The sequence below is a fragment of the Neomonachus schauinslandi genome, chromosome 9, assembly GCF_002201575.2.
Source record: "Neomonachus schauinslandi chromosome 9, ASM220157v2, whole genome shotgun sequence".
In the NCBI taxonomy this organism is placed as follows: Eukaryota; Metazoa; Chordata; class Mammalia; order Carnivora; family Phocidae; genus Neomonachus; species Neomonachus schauinslandi.
Genome location: NC_058411.1, coordinates 113,966,400 through 113,988,429, shown reverse-complemented (window position 1 = coordinate 113,988,429; position 22,030 = coordinate 113,966,400). Strand labels below are relative to the sequence as shown.

Below are 22,030 nucleotides of genomic sequence, written 5' to 3'. Positions count from 1 at the left end.
TATCACAGAATAGGTTATGGTGGTCTTACCTTTGTAAACAGAAAACCTATTAGATGTCATAACTTAGGCAGCCCTTAATCTTTTTTTTTTTTTAAAGATTTTATTTATTTATTTGCGAGAGAGAGAATGAGAGACAGAGAGCGTGAGAGGGAGGAGGGTCAGAGGGAGAAGCAGACCCCCCGCTGAGCAGGGAGCCCGATGTGGGACTCGATCCCGGGACTCCAGGATCATGACCTGAGCTGAAGGCAGTCGCTTAACCGACTGAGCCACCCAGGAGCCCCAGGCAGCCCTTAATCTTTTACTTTTGTTCCCCATCCCATGAGGCTTGCAAATCATAACTCACATTTGCAAGCCTGGCAAATGCTCTTGGGGGATTCAGTTATAACTGAATACAACTTCCTAAATTCTTGGTTTTTCTTTGGCCTGGTAATTCTTCAATTTCTTCTTAGCAATTTGATGCTTTTAAGAAAGTTACTTTAAATTTTTCCCAGTATTTTTATATGTTTTTGATGGTAGAGTGGGTGCAAGTTCCCTAGGCTGCCATATTTCCTACAGAATTGGGTGGAGTTTGTTAAAAACTGTAACATATGCAACACAGTTTACAGACTCTTTATTTCTAAACAGAATCTGAGAACCCAAAAAGTCAGAAGGGACCTGACACAAATGGTAAGTACTACAATAGGCATGTTTCCTCAGTTTCCCGATCTCTTTCATTACAAGAGTGTTTTTGTGCATCACAAAGTTTAACCTGTTAGCTCTAAAGTAGTTCTCAGAACTTTAGAAAAAGTATCTAAGGAAAACTGTATCAAAGCACTAACAGAAAACATCAGTGTGTTGAGATCTCAATTAAGAGGGTAAAGACCTCATGACTGATCTCTCACCATTCCTCAGGGAGTGCTTGCCCAAGTTCCACCAGGCCCACCCTTGTCACTTCTAGGCTGTCTTCAAATCCTTCACTGGGTACTTGGCTTTGGTGCTAATGATTTTGTTACTTCAGGCAGTTTTCCAAACAAAAATGAATGGTTATTTACAATTTCTAGACTGAAATCATAAATATCAGCTGAATTCTGAAATGTCAGTATAACTCTATGAACAGAATTCCACATAAAGTGAGTCTGTCTTGGCTAGGTAAAAGGGATTTTCGTTATAAAAATAGCAAAAGGATCTTACTGTAGGTAAGTTTAGACTCTCAGGTGGTCCTGCAGTGTATACTCTGAGGACAGCTTTATAGCAAGGTTTCTGACACAGACCATTTAGACTGGAGCCAGACTACATTTTTCTCCCCAAAATTATAAGGAATCAGTGGTATTCCAGTAAATTGCCCCTTTGTGAATGAAATAACTTTACTTAAGATTTTCATACTGAATACCTTTCTTATACAGATCATTTTACCTTTTCCTCAAAAATTCTGTGATTACTTCAATCTAAAACAATATTCATGAGATAAGGTGCACATAGTGGTATCTTCAAGTAAATCCTTTTTAGTTCAAACACAAAATACCCTTTATAAAAATAATCAGTATGTGCTAATTTTAAAATAGAGATTTTTCCAAGGTATATCAAACCTCCAAACATTTCCATCTAGCACATGTCTGACAATTACCAGTTTCTGAACTCTCTGACACTCTGAAAGGGATGTGTTATCCAGAAGAAACTGACTCTTTGTGGCTCTGCCACAATGCCTCAGTGAATATGCTGCTCTCAGTTCCTACAGAGGATTGCACTGTCTGACGCCAAAATGCAGCTGAACACTATCTTGTGAAGCTGGTCATTCATATGCCTGAGAACCCAGTAATTCCACCCCTGAGGCATATGCCCTAGACAAGAGCAATGATTCTCAAAGTATGACCCGTGGGCCAGCAGCATCAGTGTAACCTGTGAAATACAAATTCTTAGGACCCACTACAGACCTACTGAATCAGAAACCCAAGGTGGGGTGTACTTTAACAAGTCCTAAGTGATTCTGATGTAGACTAAAGTCTGTGGAGAAATGTGTTCATTTGCTCTGATACAAGAATGTTTGAGCAAAATCGCTCACTTTCTTTTCTCTTTCACACACACAAACCCATACACATTCAACCCTGAATGAATTCAATCCTGGAAAACAATGTCTGTGTCAGGAAAATGGATTAAAAAACTGTGTTATTAACACAATGAAGTACTCCCTCACAACAGAGAAAATAAGTGAAAAACAGCTACACTTATAAGCCTAAATAAAACTTAGAATCATAATTTTGATTGAAAAAAATCACAGACATCTACAGTATGATATTTTATATAAGTCAAATACAAGCAAAACTAAATAATATATTACTTAATACATTTATAAATGTGATAGAGAAATAAAGCTATTAAAAAACAAATAAAAGATATCCCTTTAATACTGTATAGTATTTCCTTCAAAGGGAGCAGGGATGGGAATGGGGGTGGAAGGATCACACTGGGAACCACAGATGTGCTGGGAACAGTCTAGTTTTTAAGTTGGGTGGTGAATTCACAGCTATTCATTATATTTAGGTTATTTTTATCACTACATTATTTTGTGTATCTCAAATATTATAAATTTAAACCCAGAAAACAAAAAACAAAAAAATGCAGATAATAAACAAAGATGTCATTACATCAGATAGAAAAATTAGAAACCAACTAAGTGATATAAATTGCATAAACTGTGATATGTTCATTTGGTTACAAGGAATTTTTAAAGACATGAGAAAATATTTATGATAAAATCAGCCGGATATAGTAATGTGGGAAGTGTACAATAAAAAGATAAGAAAATGTAATAAAATGTCAACAGTGGGTATTACAGGGAGTTTATTTCTTTTTTGTATATTTAAAATTTTCTATACTGAATAATAAATACTTTAAAAATCATTAAAAATTTTTTAACTATCACAAGAACATTTAATGACTCTAAGTCATTAAAAAAACTGCCAAATTTTCTGTTGGAAACAGTAAGGAAATTGGCGCTTTGTGGAAATCTGGTTGTGATTCATGAGTTCTATAATTCAAAGTTTTACATTTTCTGCCATAAAATTGTACACCTTTATTACTGTGATTCCATTTAAAATAATTTTGTTTTGTTTGTGTGGCAAAAAATATGACTGATCCAAAGATCATATATTTGCTATTGAGGATTTCAATTAAAATGACTGAAAACAACATCAGTTTAATTAAGAATGAAAGGAAAAAACATTGATCAGTGGTTGACCAGCTTCTGGAAACACAGAAGAAATGCATAAATGAGAGTCAGTCAGCCTTATGGTCCTATGTCCTGTCATAGTGAGAAAGAACCACAAATATAAAGGACAAGCAAGGCAAGAGATTAGTTACATACCTTTTTTTCCAATATTCTAGTGATCTCGCCTAGGGTCCGATCTAAAGCAGAAACTTTATTGTTTGCCCATGGGCCACTGTCTTGTACTTGTAGTTGTTTTAGAAGATCTTTAGCTAATCGCTGAAGCCTTCAATACAAAATGAAAGGGAAGAATGACTTTAATGAATTAGACCATAATATTTCATTTTCCTAAACATTTTGAAACAAAAGTTACTTTCATGATTGTATTAGAAACTGCTTCACAGAGCAGCTTTGAGGAGCAACAAACAAACCACTCCTCAGGCTGAGACTACTTTATATTCATGAATACCAACCTAGTTCTCATGGCACAAAATAGAATTAGAGGACAGTACTGTCCATCCACAGGATTAGCTAGAACAACAGCTACCATCAGTTTCTGTGTGACATTTAAACTAGAATAAAATTGCAGATGGGGAGAAGGTGAGACTATAATGGCAGAGAAAATGAGTATAAGAAACTCAACAGGTTTTCATATTTTGATTTAAGTCTTCAGGGTAGGCTTGGATATTATGTTGTAAGCCCTGTAAACTCTCAAAACGTCAAACTCCCCATGTTTCAGTTTACAAGCCATTTGGGGATTGCCTGCCACTGATGATGTCATTTACTTAGCAGAGCAATTATTTGCTTTTCACCAGGAAATAACACACATTACTTAGACTGTGGGATTCTTTCGTGAGTGAAGTGTAATATTTCTTTGTAGCCCTTCCTTCTTCTGTTTCATGTACCTCATTCTGAGCAATCCTCTCCTCTCCACTTATTTGCTTAAGTAGCCCACCAACAGATATTCACCAGACACATTCCCAGATCTCTCCAATTCTCCCCTATACATCACTCCCGTTGTCTCACTTCCATTTTAACCCATGATAGATTCTGTAGGCCATCATTATAGTCACTTTCTGGTAAATATGAAATATTCCCTTTCTGTTGTTCTGTTTGTCACTCCTACTAGCCAAACCCCAGCAGTGGTAATAGTCACTAATGTTGAACTCTTTCTGTAGGCCAGCACCATTCTCAGTGTCTTGATGTATTAATTTATTTTAGCTGGATAATCTCTGATCTTGGTATGACTACACATTCAGGATCTTACTCTATCCATCTAGTCTGCTCACTCTCCCACTCTCCACAAAGACTTGCTCCATACATTATCCATTCTCTTCAAAACCCCATCATTTCCTTTCTCCCTCTTGCTTTCAAAAGAAGATCTTACACTTCAGAATGAAAGTGGAACTACTGGAACAAGAAAATTCTCACTTTCTGCCACAAAATCTACAAACCTATCGTATTTCACCCATATTCTCCTTTGCTTCTCCTGTTAACAATCAAGGAAGACTGATTCCTCCCTTGTAGGGCTAATCCTGCCACACAGACTCTGTACATGAAGTCTTTCTGGATCAAAATCACCCTCTTCTTCTTCCCCTTCAGTGTCTTTGCAAATACTCTTCATTCATTCCTTCTGAAATGTTTCCCTCAACTCCACATTATCTAGAAAATTTCTACTTACCCTGAGTTTTCAGCTCAAACATTACTTTTTCTGATTTGACTAGTCTTTCAAATTGCTCCTCACAAGTCTTCCCCATGCAGAGGTTTGCAACAGAATTTTCTGCAATGATGGGAATGTTCTATTATCTGTAGTGTCCGCTATGGTGGCTGCTAGCCAACTGTGGCTATTACACACCTGAAGTACAGTTAGTGTGACTGAGGAGCTGAATTTTAAGTTGCATTTATTTATTTACTTATTTATTTATGAGGGAGTGTGCAAGCGGGGGAGAGGGGTGAAGGGCAGAGAGAGAATCTTAAGCAGGCTTCCTGCTCAGCGCAGAGCCCCTAGCGGGGCTTGATCTCACAACCCTGAGATCATTACCTGAGCCAAAATCAAGAGTCAGACGCTTAACTGAATGAGCCACCCAGGCACCCCTTATGTTACATTTAATCTTAATAATTTAAATAGCCACATGTGGCTAGAAGCTATTATATTGAACAGTACAGAAGCACAGTCTTAACTTTATGAAAGAGGGCTCCTGTCTACCCGTTCACTGCCTTATCCACAGCACCTAATATGCTACCCCTAACATAAGTGCACTCAACAGATATTTAATGATGAATGGACTAAGAACTAATTTCTTCTTCACTTTAATCTTAATAATATCCATAACTTCATAGGTTACAAAATACATTAATGTACATGATCTTATGTAATCCTACGAAAACAATGTCCATTAGTATTATTCCCATTTGAAAAATGAAGAAACTAAGGCTCAGACAAATCCAATGACTTTCCCAAGGTCTCACGATTGGTAAAGGTTACAACAAGGACTCAATTTGATACTCAAATCTCATGCTTTTGTCTCCAAACAATATTAATCAATTCAAATAAGGACATTTTATTCACAAATAAATAATTTTTCCTTTCAGAGCTTTTGAAGATCGGAAGTAATTAATGTAATGTACCTAACACCTTTTGAAGATTGGAAGTAATTAATGTAATGTACCTAACACCATTCAGGAGTAAAGTAGACATTCAATAAATGACCAACTATTATTACTATTCATTGACAGAAGGTCTCAATCTAACAAAAGGAAAAAGGGAATATAAAAAACACAAAAATAGAATAAGAACAACATACTTCTTTTCCCTTTCAATCAAATATGGGCTAGAGTCCCATCCGATTAAAGTTACTGACCTTATCATGTTGAAGAATATTGGCAGCAAACTTTATCGTGTGATAGATAAGTAGCCACTTCAGCTTTTGGCTGAATAAAGCCTGCACACCATGTAACTAAATATCCAGCCATAGCCATGGATGCATATGAATCTAGCAGTATTCTTACCAAGAATGGTCACATTCCACTGGAAACCAGGGGTACTTAGGGAGGCACAAGGACCATTTTAATTCACAGAATACAAGAGGCTTGTATTTCACCCTGAGGTAAATCAAATCTGGGATTGATACGAACCTACCCTTCAAGGAAGAATGCCAAATCAAGGGGATGCTTTGGTAACATGAGATAAACCTTGTTTCATTCCCTGCCTCCACAAAAGTACCACAAATAATATAGCCCCCCTCAAGAAAAAAGCATCAGATTTTGATTCATACAATGAATACTAATAGACTGTCAGGACTTAGGCCCTGAAAATTATATTTTCCCTACAGGGGAAGAAAAGAAGCCGTTTGGAGGGTGCAGTTTTTAACAGAGGAACTGTTATTTGAGTTACTTCTGGCAGAAAAATTTTCTAGCATGAAAAGAAAAAGTAGAGGCTTTGTAATTCCTAGCCTAGAACATGAGAATTATCTGTCAGATAAAAAGCTTTGTGGAGAATGCTGTAAGGTCAAATACTTCTCAAAACTTAAACAAATTCCCACAACAACTCTAACTTCAACTATGTCACTGGTAAATGTGAAACGTAAATATATTTCTGTAAGGAGCCCTAATCTGTATCACAGTCAAGTTTTGGGTGGTTCATTAGGATCACTGGGATGATTTGTAAAAATGTAAGGAGACTGGGTCCACTTTAGTAAATGCTGCTGTTTAGTATGATGGACAGGAAGACATAAACACATCAACATTTTTTTCTTTCACTTCCTCTATTTGAAAGGTATATAGTCTAAACTCAGGGCAATTGATTCCCCTTCTATTTTTAAATAATATGTTCAAGCCTTTATTTCAAAAGATAAGAGCTTAATCAAAAACTAATGATGTATTGTATGATGACTAACATAACATAATAAAATTAAAAAAAAAAGAGCTTAAGAAATCCCTATATAAGATGAAAAAATCCATGTACATACATTGCCTCCTACATTGGACACCTTTCATTTTTGCCTGCCAGCATCCCTTCTCATAGAAAAAGAAACCATCTTTCCCTTTTAAGGAACCACCTTGCCTTCACATTATATGGGTGTACTTGATGTGCTCAGTGCTATCAGGATGTTGCTATTCCCAGGCCCTCACTCTCAGTGGAAAGAGCTAGGAAATGTGTGTATATTATTTTATAAATAAATATAAAAAATATATATCTCATATATATCCCTACACATTTACATCTATATTTCTATTTCTATATATTGGAAAATACAATTAAAACTAATACCTATAATTCTAATTCGCTAGAGGGTCTTTCTACTTTCCCTGGATATTTTTAACTCTTCTCCAACAGTGAGCAATCTGCCTTTCATCATTCTTAATATATTTATGTATTTGACCAATACCCTACATGTCACATATCACCCATCTTTGTTTCTTTCTTTTTTTTTTAAGATTTTATTTATTTATTTGAGAGAGAGAGAACAAGCAGGGGGAAGGATCACAGGGAGAAGCAGACTCCCTGCTAAGCAGGGAGCCTGCCATGGGGCTCGATCCCAGGACCCCAGGATCATGACCTGAGCTAAAGGCAGACGCTTAACTGACTGAGGCACCCAGGCGCCCCCCCATCTTTGTTTCTATATGCATGCTATTATGTCCCTGCTTGGGCTCTGACTCCCCAGTCTGGGCTGTTTTGCTTTCTAACCCTGCTTGGGTTTCAACAGCCTTTGTCAGGCTTCCTCTTCACTTGGGCTCTGACAGATTGTGCCAGGATGCCCTTCCATAGAGGTGCCCTCCTCATTCTATCTGACTCACCACACCAGGCCATGGTGCCCATTTTCCACAGAAGCTCTCTTCTCTCTACTTGGGCTCTGAGCCTCCACATCTGGCCACCCCTCTTATCTCTGCATCAATGTCCACCTCAGTCAACTCAGATTCTGCCATCCCTTACTGCACCACTGCTACCTCCAGCCATCTCGCTGGTGCAGATGGCTCTTGGGTTCTCTCATCTAACAACTTCAGGATTAAATTTTTCTGGAAGAGGGAGGGGTAATTGGAGGAAGAGAGAAAGAATCATTTCACTTATTAGCTAGAATAATTTAATAAGGAGACACTTCATCTACTATCGGGTTACCAAGTTCAATCAGTTATAATAATTTTCCTTTTGGAAGCTCAAATTGTCCTACCTTTGTCCAGTAAAAAACTCTTAAATTGGTTACTGATTCCTTTGGAAAAACACCAGCAGTCTTTGAGAGCTTTCTTGCCATCTCGTTTGACAGGGCATTTGGGTCTAGAATTAGGCATTTTTCTAAGACGTTCTTGCTTCTTTTAGTGAGAAGTGATATTTCAAGTCCCAAATCAATGAGCTCCCACTGTTGATCACTGTTTCTAGGCCTCTTCAGTGGACAAAGCTAGGAAATAAATGTGTGTATACACACATTCATATACATATAACATGTATAGATATGCATGTACACACACACACAAACATATACATAACACTTTCTGAAAGATAAAATACCTCATAAATTCATATAATTCAAATTCAGTCCTGCAGGAGTGTTACCTGATCTGCTCTATATCACATCTATCTCCTTTCTTACAAACTGAGGATTCAGCTTCTCAGGAACATGGGATAAAAGAATTTTAGTTTCGGGGCGCCTGGGTGGGTCAGTTGGTTAAGCGACTGCCTTCGGCTCAGGTCATGATCCTGGAGTCCCTGGATCGAGTCCCGCATCGGGCTCCCTGCTCGGCGGGGAGTCTGCTTCTCCCTCTGACCCTCCTCCCTCTCATGCTCTCTGTCTCTCATTCTCTCTGTCTCAAATAAATAAATAAAATCTTTAAAAAAAAAAAAAAAAAAAAAAAAAAAAAAGAATTTTAGTTTCCTCGAAATCCTGCCATTTGCAACAACGTGGATGTAACTAGAGGGTATTATGCTAAGAGAAATAAGTCAATCAGAGAAAGACAAGTATCATATGACCTCACTAATATGAGGAATTCTTAATCTCAGGAAACAAACTGAGGGTTGCTGGAGTGGTGGGGGGTGGGAGGGAAGGGGTGGCTGGGTGATAGACATTGGGGAGGGTGTGTGCTACGGTGAGCGCTGTGAATTGTGTAAGACTGTTGAATCACAGACCTGTATCTCTGAAACAAATAATACATTATATGTTTAAAAAAAAAAAAAAAAGAAGATAGCAGGAAGGAAAAAATGAAGGGGGGGGAATCAGAGGGGGAGACGAACCATGAGAGACTATGGGCTCTGAGAAACAAACTGAGGGTTCTAGAAGGGAGGGGGGTGGGGGGATGGGTTAGCCTGGTGATGGGTATTAAAGAGGGCACATACTGAATGGAGTACTGGGTGTTATATGCAAACAATGAATCACAGAACACTACACCAAAAACTAATGATGTAATGTATGGTGACTAACATAACATAATAAAATAAAATTAAAAAAAAGAATTTTAATTTCCATAATATCCTTTACTTTATCCCATTTTATATGCACAACAGACTCAGAATAACATTACTAATATCATTACCAATATAGAGAATGGTTAATTTATTAGCATATGTTTTCTTCATATTCACCGATATTTTTCTTAGTTATACTATAAAATTATGAGATAGTTATTATGTAGTATTCTTTTTCTTTTGGCCATCAGTTAGTCCTAGTTCTATAAGAAACTATAACTTTTCTGTTCATCACTAGTCCTTAAATTGATGCCTTTTTAATAATTTTGATTGTCTAAAGTGATTTCTAAGATTTAAGATCCTCTAGAAAAAAAATGTGGGCCAAGGATTTTGCAACTGGCAAAACTGATTTTTTTAAAGATTTTATTTATTTATTTTTGAGAGAGAGCAAGAGCAGGAGTGTGCGCAAGGGAGCGCACAGAGGGAGAGGGAGAGGGAGAGGGAGAAGCAGGCTCCCCGTGGAGCAGGGAGCCCGATGCGGGGCTCCATCCAGGACCCTGGGATCATGACCTGAGCCGAAGGCAGATGCTTATCTGACTGAGCCACCCAGGCGCCCCAGCAAAACTGATTTTTGAAGGCAAAAAATTACCAACATGCAAGAGCAAGGCAACACTGTTCACGTGAGCCCTTCCAGAAGAACCTACTGGAAAATGAGGTTCAGGTGCTTTTGTCAAATTGGTTCCCTATACTTTGCATTGAAAACATTAGTTATTTGGGGGTTCTTGTCCCTTCTTTACAACTGCTATCCCAGTTGTTTCTTTTTGCTTTCTTTCACACTAATGTCAATACCAGGCAGGTCTTGTGGCTGTTTGGATTTACTTGTTTTTTGGATTTCTTGGAGCTATCTGGTAATGTGGTTTTTTGGTAAATGATGCCGTGGGTTTTTGGTTTTAACTATTTATCTGGTTTCTATTGAGGATTTGGAGACACTGAAAAATTATGCTTCTATTGCTACTGTGATTTTTTTCTAGGTTTATAATTTAAAGGAACACCCTGGTCACCCAGTGGCCAACAGACTGTAGTAAGGAAAAGCAGAAGCAGTGTAAGACTAACTAGGAGGCTACTACAATAATCCAGATGAGAGATGATAATAGGTTAGACTAGAGTAGTTACTATGGAGGTAATGAATAGTGGTCAGATTCTGAATATATTTTAAAGATAGAGCCAACAGAATTTGTTGATGGACCAAAAGTGAAGTGAAAAGAAAGAGAGAATAACTTTAAAGATTTTAATCTCAAAGGATGGACTTACTATTTCCTAAAGATGAGCAAAAAATATGAGGGGTAAGGTTTGGGAGTAAATTTCAGGAGTTTAATTTTGCACATGCTCACCTGAGGGGTCCAACTGAACAGATATCCATGTGGAAATACTAAGCAGAAAGATGGATATATGAGACTGGAGTTCTGAGGAGAGGGCTGGGTTGGAGTCATATACTTAAAATCCATCAGTGACTAAATGTTTAGAGTCATAAAACTGAGTAAGATTGACAAGGGAATAATTCTGCATTTGAATTCTCAGGACAAAGGCATGCTAATGTTGGAGGTCAAGGAGACAAGAAAGAACCAAGGAAAAGATACTGAAAAAGAGCAGCCAGTCAAGTAAGAAGAGAATACAGAGAAAGTTCTATAATAGGTTGTTACATTAAAGGCCCCCCCCTAGGGGCGCCTGGGTGGCTCAGTCAGTTAAGCGTCTGCCTTCTGCTCAGGTCATGATCCCAGGGTCCTGGGATCGAGCCCCGCATCAGACATCCTGCTCTGCAGGAAGCCTACTTCTCCCTCTCCCCGTCCCCCTGCTTGTGTTCCCTCTCTGGCTGTCTCTCTCTCTGTTAAATAAATAAAATCTCGGGCGCCTGGGTGGCTCAGATGGTTAAGCATCTGCCTTCGGCTCAGGTCGTGATCCCAGGGTCCTGGGATCGAGCCCCGCATCGGGCTCCCTGCTCGGCGGGGAGTCTGCTTCTCCCCCCGCCTCTGCTTCTCCCCTGCTCATGCTCTCTCTCTCTCTGTGTCTCGAATTAAAAAAAAAAAAAAAAAAAAAACTTTATAAAAAATAAATAAATAAATAAAATCTTAAAAAAAAAAGGCCCCCCCTTGAATTATATCTTGCTATCCATGACTTGTATAGTCTCCTACAGTGACTCTGGACTTGGTGAAATGACTTGCTTTGGCCAATGGGACATAAGCAAATGTAACACAAGCAGAGGCTTAATAAGACGTGATATCCCATATTAATTCAAAAATCCGCAACAGAACAAGCAAAATGAACTCAGCATCATATTAAAAGGATTATCCCCATGACCAAGTGATCTTTCATCCTTAAAAGGGCTGACCCAGTCTCCTTACAGGGCAATCACAGCAGAGCAAGAAAGTGAGGTTGAAAGCAGAAGCCTCAAGACTTCTATGGCCAAGTCTTGGTTATCACCTATTGCTTCCACAGTAGTCAAAACAAGTCAAAAGGCCAGAACAAATTCAAGAGGAAAAGAAAGAGAGTCCAGGGGCGCCTGGGTGGCTCAGTTGGTTAAGCGACTGCCTTCGGCTCAGGTCATGATCCTGGAGTCCCGGGATCGAGTCCCGCGTCGGGCTCCCTGCTCAGCAGGGAGTCTGCTTCTCCCTCTGACCCTCCTCCCTCTCATGCTCTCTGTCTCTCATTGTCTCTCTCGCAAATAAATAAAAAATCTTAAAAAAAAAAAAAAAAGAAAGAGAGTCCACCTCTTGATGGAATAGTGGCAAAGTTATATTATAACACACAGGGCCATGCCTCCAGGAATGGCTCAACTTCTTCTGGCTATCTTTGTAAACACTATCCAACCATCATATATTAAATTTCCTCAAATATTTGAATCTGTTTCTAGATTGTTTTTAAAAATCTCTTCCATCAATTTACATTTTCATTCATATGCCAATGCAAAACTATTTTAACTACATAGGTATCATTAAGATATTATTAAATAGCTGTTAGCACAGTCCTACCTCATTCTTCTTTTAAATTTTTTTCCAGAAATTCTCATTTATTTTTCCATACATTCTTTAAAATTATTCTATTTTTTAAAAGGTAGTTGTTTTATTCAGATTACATTTCATGTGTAGGAGAATTTAGAGAATTTACTATACCATGTTTTCTATCCAAGAGTATAATTTGTTTTTCCATTATATAAGTCTTCTTTAATACCCTTTGTTAGCATTTTAAGGTTTTTAATTTTTATGGAGCCTTCATATTTCTTGTTAAGTTTATTTTTAGTTTATTTTTTATTGCTATTGTAATGATATTTATGTTTTCTAACTGATTGTAAGAAAAGAAAGTATTAATTTTGTAGCCTGGATGTTGCATAAATGTAAGGTAAGTTACTCACCCTCTGTAAGGTTTAGCTTCCCTAATGAAATTCACTGAGTTATTGTTAGGAATAAAGGAGTCAACACAAGTAAAGACCCTTGAATGAGGCAAAGGTTCAGTAAACATTACCTATTATTAATATTATCACATTTGGTGATCAGCCACCTTACTGAATTGATTCTCTAATTTCTACTAGTTTTTCACTTGATTCTCTTGGGTTTTCCAGACATACAGTATCATCATAATCTTGATAATTTTGTTAACTTCTTTAATATTTTACAAAGTTTTTTCTTTTAGAATGGCAATGACTAATAGTTTCAAAACAACAATTAATAAAAGTAATTTTCTGATCGGTTATGTCATTTCTGACAGGCAACAATATTTCTGTTTTAAATGTAAATAATTGGGGCGCCTGGGTGGCTCAGTTGTTAAGCGCCTGCCTTCGGCTCAGGTCATGGTCCCAGGGTCCTGGGATCGAGCCCTACATCGGGCTCCCTGCTCCACAGGAAGCCTGCTTCTCTCTCTCCCACTTCCCCTGCTCGTGTTCCCTCGCTCGCTGTGTCTCTCTCTGTCAAATAAATAATCTTAAAAAAAAAAAAAAACCTTTAAATGTAAATAATTGCCGCATTAAAATGCTATAGCATATCTACACCAACCACTGGTTATAGATATTCCTCAATTTGTGGCAGTTAAGTTCTTTCTTTTTTCACTATGAAAAACAGTATTAAAATAGTCATCTTTGTATATAAATATTTGGGCACATTTTGCATTATTTCCCTCAGCAGCCTAAAGTAGATGTTCTAAGCTCTGGATTCACATTGCCTTTCAATAAGACTACACTAACCTGCACTCCCCATCGGCAGTGTTTCTGAGTACCTCCCTCACTGCACCTCTAACCGGTAATATCTTTGAGAGAAGCAAAATGATGGTGGTTGTGTTTAGCTATTGTGTAGTTAAACTAACAGCCAGTGGAGGAGTCTAACTCCTCATCTATCAAGTGGCCCTGGCCATAATCCTGAACAAGACCTCCTCAGAGCAAGAACCAGCACAGGGCTGCCAGAACCTATTCTGTTAGAGCAGGATTTTTCTACCTGGGCACTACTGACATTTTGGATGAGATAATTCTTTGCTTCAGTCTTGCCCACTGAAGAGTGTTTAAGAGCATCCCTGGGTCTCTATGCACTTGATGGGAATAGCACCATTTCTCCCAGCTGTAATAATCAAAATGTGATCAAATATCCCCAAGCACCGCAAAATTGTCCCCTGCTGGAAAACACTGTGTTAGAAGAATGAAATTCTAGGCTTCAGATATAAAGCTTAGGGTCACAGGAATAGAAGTTCAGATAAACTTTTATACAGGCAGACATCAGTAAGATAAATAAAATGCAGAGTAAAATACTCACTTTGCTTTATAAGGTGAGTCAGATCCAGAATTTTTTGTTTCTATTAAGCTCTCATATTCCTTGGCCCTGAAGAGAAAAAAGTTTTATCACTGTTAGTTATTGTGCTGCCAATTTTTATAACAAACTAAAACCCTGATTATGTTTTTCCTGTTCCAGTATTAGAAACATTAGTGTAACACTTTGATTTCTGAGAATATTTCTTTAAAATACTACAAATGCTATCAAAAAAGATTAAAAAATAAATATTTCCTCATAGGATAAAGAGGAGCTTCATATAAACATTTCTCAGTTTACAGACCTGTATAGAATGGGGCTTATTTTTCAGAAATATTAAAATCGTGATAATTAAATTTGAAATCATATTAAGTTTCTATAAGACAGGTGAAATGGCTAAACATCCATATACCTTAAGAGGTATATAATACAAAATTGAATACAAGAATAGTTATTTACCATTAGAAATAATTTAAAAGGCAGTGGAAATGACTAGACACTCAAAGATTTGTCTTCTTTTGTTTTTGTTATTTATATTTGCTAAATACTGAAAGTCTAGAAAAATCTGAGATAACATTTCTCTGCCACTGTCTAACTAGGCTCTAGCTTGCTTGAACCAGTAGGGATAGCCATCAACAGTTAATCGATTTAACATAGGTGTCACTATAGCAATCCCTTAATATTGACTTAATTTGTAAATTTCTCTTTTTGAAAGAAAAAGAGGAAAATACTAATTTAAATTTCATCTGCTCACCCAAAGGGTCTTAGTCTCAAAGAATTAGTCTAGTGACCTATGAAAGAATTAGTCACAATGTGTATACCAATCTAGACTGCAATGAAAAAATAAGTAATACTTCATAAAAAATCATGAAAGATGCAAATTGCAACAGCTCTAATAAGGAAAAAGTGAACTAGCACAGGTTAAACATGGGAGCAAAAGAATAAATTAGAGTTAAATTATATATTGTTGTGACCTATACATGCTCATTGCTATCAGCCAAAATATTAAGGCATATGAAAATGGGGAATAACCACTTACAGTGGAAAATAATTGTGAACTTGGGCCTTAGTTAAGATGGCAGAGGAGTAGGAGACCTAAATTTCGTCTGGTCCCAGGAATTCAGCTAGATAGGGATCAAACCATTCTGAACACCTGCGAACTCAACAGGATATCAAAGAAAAGAATAGCAGCAACTCTCTGAACAGAAAAGCGACCACTTTCTGGAAGGTAGGATGTGTGGAGAAGTGAATCCAGGCGATATTGGAGAGGACAGATGGCAGGGGAGGGGGCCTCCGGCGGCCACTTCCAGCCAAGTGATAGAGCAGCAGAGCACAAAATCGGAACTTTTAGAAGTCTGCTCCGCTGAGGGACGTCGCTCCAGTGGCTAAGCTGGGGGTGTGGAACCATCGCTGGGACAGTGTGGTCTCAGGACCCTCGGGGTCACAGAAAGACCGGGGGTGCCTGAGTGCAACAGAGCTCCCAGGTTTCGCAGTGGGGAAGCCGGCTGCAGAGACACAGCCGAGGAGTGGGCTCCCAGCTCGGGGTTGCCATAAACCTGTGATCCGCGGCACAGTCGGGCCATTGCTCTTCCAGCAGGGACCCAACAAGCGGCAGATCTGGGGAGACACCCCTTCCTCCCCTAGGAGGAGTGGCGCTGGAGACTAGGACCCTTTGGGTGAGCAGATAAAATTTAAATTAGTATTTTCCTCTTTTTCTTTCAAAAAGAGAAATTTACAAATTAAGTCAATATTAAGGGATTGCTAGGAGTGCTAGGGATCTGCTGGGTTTAGAGACTCCACACGAGTCACGTGCCAGAGATAGAAACGCTTGGTCACAGGCCGGGTGAGCATGGAGTGTGGCCGGAGACCAGGGAGACAGGAGTGACTGACGGCTTTTCTCTGGCGGCTCACTGAGGAGCGGGGCTGAGTTTCCGGCTCCTCTGGGGCAGAGATTGGGAGGCCGCCATTTTCATTCTCGGCCTCCAAAGCCGAACAGAAAGTTTGCAGGGAACAAAAGCTCCGGAGAGCAAACCCGCGCAGAGACTTAGCCCGTCCCGCAAGGGCGGTGCAATTCCACCTCTGGCAAAGACATTTGGAAACCACGGCAACAGGCCCCTCCCCCAGAAGATCAGCAAGAACAGCCAGCCAAGACCAAGTTTACCGATCAATGAGAACGGCAGAACTCCAGCACTAGGGGAACATAGCACATAGAATTCATGGCTACCCTAGGACCCAGCAATTGCACTATTGGGTATTTACCCCAAAGATACAAATGTAGTGATCCGAAGGGGCACCTGCACCCCAATGTTTATAGCAGCAATATCCACTATAGCCAAACTCTGGCTCAAAGAGCCCAGATGTCCACTGACAGATGAATGGATAAAGAAGATGTGGTGTGTATATATATATAATGGAATATTATGCAGCCATCAAAAAAATGAAATCTTGCCATTTGCAACAATGTGGACGGAAGTACAGGGTATTATGCTAAGCGAAATAAGTCAATCAGAGAAAGACAATTATCATATGATCTCACTGATATGAGGAATTTGAGAAACAAGACAGAAGATCATAGGAGAAGGGAGGGAAAAATGAAACAAGACGAAACCAGAGAGGGAGACAAACAATAAGAGACTCTTAATCTCAGGAAACAAACAGGTTGCTGGAGTGGAAGGGGGTGGGAGGGATAGGGTGGTTGGGTGATGGACACTGGGGAGGGTATGTGCTATGGTGAGCACTGTGAATTGTCTAAGACTGATAAATCACAGACCTGTACTCCTGAAACAAATAATACATTATATGTTAATAAAAAAAAATTGTGAACTTGTATGAAAGGGAGAAAGGGCAACAGTTATGGAAGGTTGAATATATTCCAAGTATTTTTCCAGGAGCTAAACATCCATTGTCTCATACACGGTCCTAAAAACTTGATATGGTATGATCCCCAGTTCACAAAGAAGTAAGGCTTAAGAAGAGGCCTATTATATCAAAAAATACATTTATCTAAGGCTTAAAGTGGGAAGGATCAAATCCATTCTGTCATTCATGCACATATAACTAAAAAATTATCCAAAAAATTCTAACTTTACCTGAAATGGTGGTTAATCACTTTTTCCTAATATGAATCTTGTCTTGATCAAATTTTCAGCAATCAAATATTTATTTCCAGAGTTCCTACTCTCTATAAACTAGGAGATACATACATAGCAAGGATGAGGTAAAAACATAGTAGGAATATTCAAGGAATTTATTCTCCATAAGGAAGAGGAAGATACAACACTATGAAAAGACACCCAAGTCTACGAAGCAGAGTAAGTGAAAGATGAGTATTGCCACAAGTGCTCATTTCCAGCTAGGATGCTAAAGGTAAGCTTCCTGAAGGAAATGGAATGTGTACTTGCTTGAAAGATAGGGAGCATCTGAATACACAAAAAAATGAGGAAATGGCATTAACAGCAGAGAAAAGTAAGCAAACAATGCTGAACACATGGGAAAACATTACTTATGCTTAGGGAATAGTGTACAGATCCATTTTGCTGGAGCAAAAGATTAAAACATGGGAATAGTGAGAGATAAAGCAGAAAACAAGTCCTTTCAGATACTCTTACAATTAAATTCTGATGACTTGTTTTATGGATAATGACCTACTTTATTAAGATTTTAAATTTTATTAGTGTTGTATACCGCATTCCCTCATTTTTAATCCCCATGTCATCTTGGGTATACTCTTAATGTGGGTTATTTGTTTACTCCATTTTATTTTTTGTTAGCCTTTTCACTGGCTAACCTTTGTTAGCTTTTCACAGTTTACCAATATTCTCAAATAATTAGATCTTATTAACCTCTATTTCATCTGTTTTTATCTTTTTTAAAGATATAGTATATTGTAAGTGTCTCAGGTGTATTCGTTTTTTGTTTTTTTTTTAAAGATTTTATTTATTTTTTTGACAGAGAGAGACACAGAGAAGAGAGGGAGAAGCAGGCTCCCTGCTGAGCAGGAAGCCCGATGCGGGGCTCAATCCCAGGACCCTGGGATCATGACCTGGGCTGAAGGCAGACACTTAACGACTGAGCCACCTAGGCGCCCCTCATGTGTATTTGTTAAATAAAAATAAATAAATAACATCTATCGTATTTCCCATGGATGTTGATGTGAATATTGTTCTAGATCTTTGAGTTGTTTAGGCCATTTTTATTTACTCCTAAAAAACTCTTACTTAAAACAATGTTCTTGATTCATTAACATAATAAAATTAAAACAAAACAAATGTTCTCTACACCCCCAAGCCCTTGATTCCAAAGTGTTAATTTTTTTTGTTCTTTTCTTTTTTTTCATTTTTTGAGCTACCCTTATTTTGAGGCATAATTCACGTACAATAAAACAATTTAAAGTGTATAATTAATGAGTTTTCACAATAGTGTCTACCAATATAACTGAAAGCACAATCATAATGTAGAACATTTCTACCACCCCACAAAATGTTTTCATAACTCTCTGGAGTCACTCTCTCCTCCTTTGCTAGTAGCAACTATTCACCTGCTTTTTAGCACTAGAGCTTTCTGAATATCAAATTACCACAATCATACATACTCTACTGTTTCTGGATTCATTTAGCATAAATCTCTTGAGATTCTTTCATAGTGGTGAATGTATTACTAATTAATTCCTTTTTACTGTGTGTAGTGTCCTATTAGGTGGACATCACAATTTATTCATACAACAGTTGGGCAGTTTACTTCTTTCCAGATTAGGGTTATTATGAATAAAGCTACTATGGTGGACAATAACTGATGAAGACTGATTTTCTTTTGTCATTTTGCTATTTCCTATACATCTTTTTTCCTTCAATTTTTCCTTATTACTGCTTTGTTTTGTGTCAGATATTTTCCAGGGTACCATTTTCATTCCCTTCTCATTTCCTCTAGCATAACTAAATTTGGAAAATTTCCACCCATAATTTCCTCAAATATTCGTTCTGCCCTTTTTTCTCTCTACTCTCCGAGACTTCCTTTCTGTATATGTTGGTCCATGCATCTTTCAAACTCTGTTCATTTTTTCATTCTTTTCCCCTTCTGTTCCATGGAGATAATCTCAACTGACATGACTTCAAGTTCACTAATTCTTATTTCTACTTGCCCAAATTAGCTGTTCAATTCTTCAAGTGAATTTTTCATTTCAGTCACTGTTTTTTCAATGACAAAATTTCTATTCACTTTTTTATAATTTTAATTATATGTACTAAAATATAAATATAAATTTAATATAATATCATCATTACTATTCCCCAGTTGGTTAGATATTGTTCTCATGGGTCCTTTAGTTCTCTGGGCATATTTTAACATTTTAATTTAAAGTCTTTGTCTAGTAAGGCCAACGTCTGGGTTTCCCCTGGACACTTTCTATTAATTTTTTTTCCTGTGTATAAGCTAACTTTCTTTTTGTTTGAACGCCTTGTAACTTTTTGTCAAACAAAAACTAGACATCTTAAATATTATAGTGTGGCAAGGCTGAAAATCAAATTCTCCTCCTTTGACAGGGGGTGTTTTTCCTGCTTGATGTAGTTTTATATATTTGTTTAGTAACCTTTCTGAACTGATTTTCTGAAGTTTGTATTCTTTGTCATTATGGCCACTGAAGTCTCTGTTCAATTAGTTTAGGGATCAACTAGTGATACAAGTGATTTCCTTAAACACCTGGAATGACAAAAAAAAAAAAAAAGTCAATCTAATATTTGTAAATCAGCTGTGTGTGTGGTTGAGGCAAACTGACAAAACTCTGGCAGTTTACAACTCTTCCTTAGTCTTCATTTCCTACTGCATAGAAGCCTCATGGTCAGCCAGAGACAGGACCTCAGGTACTTCTCAGGTCTTTTCTGAATGTGCATCCAGCCCTTGGTATGCATGTGGCCTTCTAGATTTTTCAGAGTTATGTGGGAGCTCTTCAAAGCCCTTATTACTCAAAGCATTTCAATCCTCAGCCTCCCCCACCCATCCCCTACAAGCTTTTTGATTAGTCTATCGTTTGCTCTGTTTTTCCTGCTCGACTATAATGACTAATATATTTGCCTTTAAATTGTTTTTGACAATTGCCCCTAGGTAGCCTCCCCAGCTCTGGGAGAATTCTGAGTTAGATGAAAGAAAGGCAATATCCTTCAGAGAACCATCAAACAGGTCAAAACAACTATACAACCTTGAATGTAAGGTCAGATTTGCACCCTCCAGTATTAGGTACCTGTATCAGGGATGCAGGTGGTTGTCTTCAAAGATGCTGCTGAGCTGAGGAGTGCAAGATGGAATCAAGGTAAATTAAAATGCCATGAAACACTCTTAATGACATTCTGATTTGTCTTCACTGTGCCTTCCCTGAGTAGCAGTAAGCTTTTGATTAATTCCCAGCATTCCAAAAAGTTGAATCTGTTTTTGCCAGTTTAATCACTGTTTTTACAGGGGTATGAACTTTTGGAGTTCCCTACTGAGCCATTTTTCACTCACATAATTCAAGAATTTTTTTTTTTAATTCAAGAGTCCTTATTTTTTATCAATATTTTTATCAGTATTTTATCATGTATTTAGCATTATTTCTGCCATTTTATTTTTGAACAAACTTTTCTGACATTTAATTCAAATACCATATAATTGACCCATCTAAATGTACAATTCAATGTTTTTAATACATTCACAAGGTTGTGCAGTCATCACACTCTAACTTTAAACATTTTCATACTCCCTAAATAAAATGCAGTAAATATTAGCAATCAATTCCCAGTGCTTCCCTCCTGCTCCCAACCCTAAACACCACTAATCATTCTGTGTCTATGAATTTTCCTATCCTGGAAATTTCATATAAATGGAATCATATGATACATAGCCTTTTTTGACTGGCTTCTTTCAATTAGCATAATGTTTTCAAAGTTCATCTACATTGTAGCATGTGTCAGTACGTCATTTCCTTTTATTCCTAAATACTATTTCATTGTATGGGTATACATATTTTACTTAACCATTCAACAGATGATGAACATTTGGGTTGTTTCCACTTTTTGGCTCTTTTCACTAATGCTGCTATGAACATACATGTACAAGTTTTATTTCACCATGTATTTTCAGTTCTCTTGCATATAGAACTATGAGTGGAATTACTAAGTCACATGGTAATTCTATGTTTAACGTTTCAGGAACTAAGAAACTATTTTCCTTTTTTTTTATTATGTTCAGTTAGCCACTGTACAGTACACATCATTAGTTTTTGATGTAGTGTTCAATGATTCATTAGTTATATATAACACCCAGTGCACCTCACAACATGTACCCTCCTTAATACCCATCACCCTGTTACCCCCTCCCAGTATAGCCTTGGTCAGGGCTGAATAAGTAAAAGAAACAGATTATCACACTGGGAAGCTTGCATGGGGAAAATGAATCCATATAGTATTTGGCTTTGAAAGCAAGAGGGGCTGAATTTCTTGAGTTCTCACAACCAGTGGGACTTAAAGCCTAAAATTTTAAATATCAGTGGTCTTGGCTCTGGGAGAGCCCAGAGAGCATTAGAAAGTGGAGTTCCTGCCCTTAAAGAGACAGGACAATAAACATCCTGTGGATATCCAGCATAGAAGCAGGACTTTAAAAAACATCTGCAGCATATGGAAGGGAGAGTAATTTACTTATCTCAGA

The 22,030-nt window shown here is 37.8% G+C and overlaps 1 protein-coding gene across 2 annotated transcripts in view; it reads right to left on the bottom strand.

Annotated features, from left to right (window-relative positions):
* Positions 1-22,030, bottom strand: part of SCAPER (S-phase cyclin A associated protein in the ER) — a 523,695-nt gene that overhangs the window by 240,147 nt on the left and 261,518 nt on the right. For both annotated transcript variants that reach the window (XM_044917799.1, XM_044917800.1), the window contains 2 exons: positions 14,366-14,431; positions 3,341-3,467 (listed from right to left, as the gene is read on the bottom strand). In XM_044917799.1, coding sequence (XP_044773734.1) covers positions 3,341-3,467; positions 14,366-14,431 — 193 coding nt within the window. The remainder of the gene's footprint in view (positions 1-3,340; positions 3,468-14,365; positions 14,432-22,030) is intronic.